General features: G+C 46.4%; 1 protein-coding gene across 1 annotated transcript; it reads right to left on the reverse strand.

The window, feature by feature from the left end:
- Positions 1 to 713: 713 nt before the first annotated feature.
- On the reverse strand, positions 714 to 3,693 carry CASP14 (caspase 14; the record flags this gene model as incomplete). The annotated part of the gene is made up of 6 exons (XM_081091424.1): positions 714 to 818; positions 1,323 to 1,426; positions 1,602 to 1,718; positions 1,851 to 2,076; positions 2,171 to 2,320; positions 3,667 to 3,693. 6 exons carry the CDS (start codon positions 3,691 to 3,693, stop codon positions 714 to 716), a joined length of 729 nt encoding a protein of 242 aa, XP_080947550.1.
- Between the last annotated feature and the right edge of the window lie 2,575 nt (positions 3,694 to 6,268).

The following is a 6,268-nucleotide window of genomic DNA, read 5'->3' on the forward strand; positions in this document are numbered from 1 at the left end:
GGGCCTAGTGGTGGAGGTGGGGAGGTGTGTGTGTGTGTGTGTGGGGGGGGGGGGCGCAGTGTTAATTAGGAGGGAGAGACCCAGAAAAGGAGGAGGCATCTCTATTAGCCAGAGAGAGCCCATAAACTAGGAGAACAGTGTCAAGGCACCAGCTTGCTAGCCAAGAGAGAGAACGATTCTTGCCTTACTGAATTTTTAGGAAGTGGGAGGGAATCACTGGAATAGATACAGGCTCAGGAAGAGGCTACAACTCCAGGTGAGATTTAGAAGACAGCAAAAGTTTGATTGAGAAGGGAGGAGGTGAGTGAGCATTGGTTTATTAATGTAAAATCTTGAGCTTCATCCAGTTACATTTGGATGGGCATAATTCATAAAAGCCAGAATGAGTTTCAGATAAGCATAGGAGCAGAAAGTGTGATAAGTGAGTACTCCCTTGGTTGCGTTAATAGAGGTACATAGCCCAGCCTGAGGGAGGTGATGTTCTTGTTACAACCATGCCTGTGCTCGGTTTTAGTTGGGTTGCTTTAAAAAGGACAGGGACAGGTTGAACCTGCATAAGGGGTGTGATGAAAGGACTGAGTGACATTTACCTTGGGGGGGGGGCGGGGTGTGAGGGGAAAGAAGATTTTGGGGGAGCAGTGAGAGCTGCCTTTTAAGCATCTGACGGGGAGACAGAGCACCCGAAAACATGCCCCTCCCTGTCCTTTCTACATCTATTGCAGATAGAGCTGTTTCCGAAGGGTGCTTTGTACTTCAGGGTTCATTTTCCTCGCTTCCCCTTCGTGAACCACCTCTGCTTCTGCCATCCTCCGGGTCACCTGCAACAAGAAGTGTGGTCATCTTGGGGCTGGGCCTTGGGGGCGTTGGTGTAACAGGCTTATGGGGAGAAGATTAAAGAAGAAAGCAAATGGGCATTCCTGTCTTCAGATGGGTGACCTTTATTGTCTCCTCTGTGTCATCAGCTCTCTGGAATCATTGGCTGGACATTCTTGTCACGTGTTACTTTCTAATCCACCACAACATCATATAACCATTAGAAAAAAAAAAGTTGGCCCAAACTTTTAACAGAAAATTTTATTTACAGAAATTTATCTGTATATTATCTAAATTATCTCACATATTGTGGACTTTGAAGTTTCCTGCATTAAGGAAAGTCATTGCTAGGAGATGGGCATCCTAGTTTCTGTGCTGGGACCTGGGTTGGATTTGGGGCTGGGAATAGGGGGAGGGAAAATGCAGAAAGGTTTGGAAGAGTCTCAGCCCACTCTGCTTTTTCCTTGCTCAGGCTGGGTAGGGATTCCAGGTACCTTGTCCCAACTCACCTCACTCAGAAGCTCCAGGATGGGCCCTTTCCTCTCTGTGAACACATCAACCAGGGTCTGGATGAAGCAGGAGCCTTCTTGGTCATGTCTGTAGGAAAGGTACCCTGGGGATTGCAGAGAAGTGGTCTCAGGAAAGCTCCAATGGAGGTGGGACGGTGGGGGTTTGTGTGGTGCAAGAGGGCCCGGAAGAGGGTGGATCCTGGAGGAGTGTCTCAGGGGCCAGGAGCAGTGGGCAGAGTGGGGCAGCAGAGGCCACTTGAGTCAGTTGGGAGCTCATACCCTCCACTGTGGAGTATATGTGGAGGGTGTCCGTATACGTTGGGATGGTTTGGGGACTGTCTTTTGTGATCATCTCAATGTTGCCTCCACCTACTGTTTCACCAGGGTCCTTTTGTTCTGAAACACCAAGAAGAGGAGGGAAAGGAGAAGGTCATAAGATAAATTAGCAGCACAGGACAGCTGGGGCTCTCGATCTGGGATAGGACTGGATCAGGAACACAAACTCTGTGTTCTTGGCTCTGTCCCCACCTCCTCGACAGGCCTGCACGATGTACACCTTAGGCTTGGCTCTCAGGGCCGGGCAATTCTTGTTATTTAGAACCTCGAAGAGGTTCTCCAGCTCGACCATCTGCTCGTCTTCTCCTTCGAGCTGACCTTCTAGCCCATGTGCCATGAGCACCACGAAAGCACAGCTGACGAAGTCTTTCCGGGCATCAATGGCCTGCTGGAATTTTTCCAGTTCTTCCTGGAATTGCTAGAGCAAGAGGAATGGCCAGACTCAGGTGCATCCCTGGAGCCCGCTTCCGGTCCAGCCCTTCCTCCGTTGGCTAGGACCGGCTTCACAATACCTGAGCAGTGGGGTCTCTCTTTATGGTACTCTCAAATCCCAGCTGCTGGAACATGCGTTCCAGGGCGACCAGGTCCGCCTCCGAACCTTCCCGGGCTTTGGTGACACACAGCGTCAGGGCTACGCGGGCACCTGACATGTCATAGGCCTCCTGAGTCAAGAGATGACAGAAATCATCAAAGGGGTAGAGAGGTCAAGGAGAAGCAGGAGAGGTGGTCCAAAGAGGGGTTAGGGTAAAATACCAGGTGGCCAGTTACACTCACATTTCAGATTAATACAAAAATGAGATTTTTTAGTGTAAGTAAGTGGAAACTTGGTTCTCAAACTTAATTCGTTTCAGAAGGCTGAGGAGCAATTTGTTTGAAAGCTGAATCATCTTTTACCATTAGAAAATATTCATAGCACAATTTCCTGTGGTGTTAACAACGCGAGATTCAGTGGTAAACTGACTAAAAATCCCGAAATCTCTCCTTTGTTTGTCGCCTGAGCTATGCATGACTGATCATACAGGTATCAGCATGAAAAGGTTGTCTGGTCAGGAACTGAAGTTTTGTTTGACAACTGAGACACATTTTTCCTGTGAACAACTTGTTCAAGAAACAAATTGTTCAAGATGGGAGATGTTTGAGAACCGAAGTGTGACTGTGTGTCCCAAATATTGCATGGGATATACTTATAAGATTATTTGTTGTTGATGCGAGATTCTAATTTGACTGGGCATTCTTTTTTTTTTTAAATTAAATTTATTAAGTAACATCTATAATAATAAAAGAGTAATATGCTAATTAGACCAGACAGCCAAACGACCTTCTGGACGTAGCCAGGGCTGCAAGGGCCGAGGCAAGCTTCTGCGGCTGCGAGGGCTGAGCCCCTTGCATGAATTTTGTTCATCGGGCCTCTAGTAAGTTAATAATGTTATATCAATTTCAGGTATACAGCATTATAATTCCATATCTGTGTACTATATTGTGTGCTCACTACCAAAAATCTAGTTTGCTTCTAGTCGTCCAGCTCTGTTTTAGTCCTGTATGAACTTGGGAAAGTCACTCCTCCTATCTGAGCCTCAGTTTCCAAATACAATGAGTGTGTGTGCGTGAAGGATTTTGAAGGTTCCTCCCAGTTGTCACACTTGGTGGCTTTGTCCCTTCATCTTTTTCATGTGTGCTCTGAGTATTACTTTCTCACTTGCAGAGGTCTCCACATTTCTGAAGCTAATCCTGAGATCCTATCTTATCCCATCTTAGGAAGAAGGATGTTTGGGTCAACATTTCGTTGCAGAAGAGAAGCGTGATACTTTGAGAGAGATGTAGTAGGGCTGTCCCCCCCCCACCCCCCCATCTCCGACTTGGGTTCCATCTCTGAGTCTTTTTCTCCATTTGAATGATTACAAAGCACCTTCTAGCTCTGAATTCAGGTCATGATTTCTCATCCTCTCCAGTGTCTCTGAAACATTAGTCTCTTCACCTCCCCTTCTCCCCAAACCTGCACCCATCACACCTCATCCAAAGGCCGAGGATTGCTCATGTCTCCTCTGATTCTGAGTCCGGTTCTCAGCACCCTTGACTGATCCTGGGGGTTCAAGAGAAGAGAGTTTGAAGGTCTTCAAAGGAAGGCAGATTGAATCAGGGCACAGGCTAGTTTGGACATCTGGATTTTTGAGACTGAATAGGACCCCCAGTGGTGGGGACTTGTTTCATGGTCAAATCTGAGCAGGAGATGACAGTCCATGAAGTATGTCCTCTCTACTGGGACACTCCAGTGGTGTTTTCCACCCCTGGATGTTTCAGAACTCTTGCTAGGCCCACCCATAATGCCACTTATGAGGAAATTTTCCTATCTCTCCCCCAGGACACTCACAAGCCTGTGACAGACTGCACTCATTACTGGACTGATGAGCAGGACAAGTGGCCTATGTATTCCCTTTTGCCAACCAGGAGCCGACTGGTTGAAGAGGCATCAACAAGGAGATGGGTTGGGTTTAAAATGAGAAAATCATCAAAGTGGGGAATACTACTTTGAAACACTCCATCCCTCTGCCTTGAGCCTGAACCTTAAGATCTTGATTCTCATCTGATCCCAGTTCTGTTATCTGGCCGAATAGAATGACTTTTGCCATATTCTTGGTGTTTCCCCATCTCCTTGCCTTTTCTTACACTTCTTCCTCAGCCTGGAATGCGTCATTACTAGTCAAGGCCCTTCTCTGCCAATTTGGGTAGGCATCATGTCTGTCGTGTCTTTCCCCACCACCTACTCATCTATCTGCTTATCCACCCATTTATCTATTATTTGATCAGTTGATTGACTCGTCCATCCACTCACTTATCCACCCAATCACCCATATATCTATCCAGCAAATGTTTCCTGGGTATCTATTATGAACTACACGGAACACATTATATAAGACAGACATGCCCACTGCCCGCATGTAGCTCTAGTCTATGACATAAATGAACATTAAATCTTTCTCACTCTTTCTCTCTTACACACACACACAAACGCGCGCACGCGCGCGTGCACACACACACACACACACACACACACACAATGGAACCAGTGCTGTAAGGAAAGAGAAGCCAAATACTACAAGGGAGAGAAAGTAGAAGAACAGAAGGAGCATGGATTCTGGAGCCAGATAAACCGAAATCAAGTTCTGCCTTGGCTCCTGCCCAGCTGTGTGACCTTGAGTATCTCACTCTCCTCTCTGAGACTCAGTTTCCCCATCAGAAAGAACCTTGAAAAAGAGCACTAGATGCTTTACAGTCAGAGCAAGCAAGGTAGGTTTATTGGTCCCTGTTAAGCCACTGAAAGTTGCCTCTGCCTTTTCCGGACTCCACAGCTCTGCCTGTTTAGACTTGCAATACAGCAGTGCTTTTGATTTTTATTTTCGTGGCTGAGCTGACGACTCAGCTTTCAGCCCTTGAAAGCCTGACTTCTTTATCTCTATCTCCATCAAAGTCACTGGTGCAGGAACAGGCACAGAGGAGGTGCTGGGGAGAATATGTTGAGCAAACAAATAATAAACAAATAAACAAATGAAAGAAAGGATGGATGGATGAATAGGTGAAGAACTGGCCAGAATATGCATTCATTCAGTGAGAGGGGAAGAGAGAGAGAGAGAGAGAGAGAGCGAGTGAGAAATATCTGCCAAATCACTTACTGACTCTAGAAGTAGCTGCTCCTTTAAGCCAGGTTGTCTCACCACTCTCTTAGTTGCCAACAAGACTGGGCACCAAAGAGGGGTCAGGTCCACGTGCTGACCTCAGAGAGGGAGCTGATAGTGCAGAATCTTCCCAAGTTTCTCTGGAGGGGCCTGTCTGTAAATTGAGCAGCATGCTATCTGGGTCTTTATTGCCTCTAAGTTTTCTGTCACTCAAGAAACATCATGACACTAGGGACACACCCTTGATGAAGAAATGGTCACAAACGCCCACAGATTGAGTGATGGCAAAGCTCAGCCAACACCCCCTGGCTAAGGAGGCTGAAGTAGAGCATCCACACTAGCTAGGGCTTTTACATCAGTCCCGTCCCTCTCAAGAACGGCTCCCTCCCCCACCCCCACCCTGGTCCAGCTCATCTGGCTATTATCAACCCATCATTTCCATCATCATGCCCACTTTCATCTCTTCCACATTCAACAGTGCAGATAATACCAACTTCACTTGTTTATTCTCTCATCGAGTGTTCAGCAACCCGAAGAGACCAGCATTGTTTGCTCCCATTTTTCAGAAAAGATAACTGAGACTCATAGAGGTAAGATGTCTGCCTGAGCTCACTAGACCAGTAACTAGCACAGTTGGCATTCAAACCCAGGAAGGTCCAATGGCCTCAACTGATACTTCACAGCTGATTCAGCTTCTCTCTTCTCTTTCTCATGACCTTCCTCCTCTATTCTTTTTCAGCCTTTATTTTATTTCACTTCATTTTATTTTAATAGCTTTAAAAAATTCACGTATCTTACAACTCACTCATTTGAAGTGTACAATTCAATGTGTGTGTGTGTGTGTGTGTGTGTGTGTGTGTTTACTATAATCACAGTTGTGCAACTACCGCTACGGTCAATTTTAGAACCTTTTCATTACTACAAAAAGAAACCCTGTGC

The sequence above is a fragment of the Myotis nattereri genome, assembly GCF_964212035.1.
Source record: "Myotis nattereri genome assembly, chromosome: 5".
NCBI lineage: Eukaryota > Metazoa > Chordata > Mammalia > Chiroptera > Vespertilionidae > Myotis > Myotis nattereri.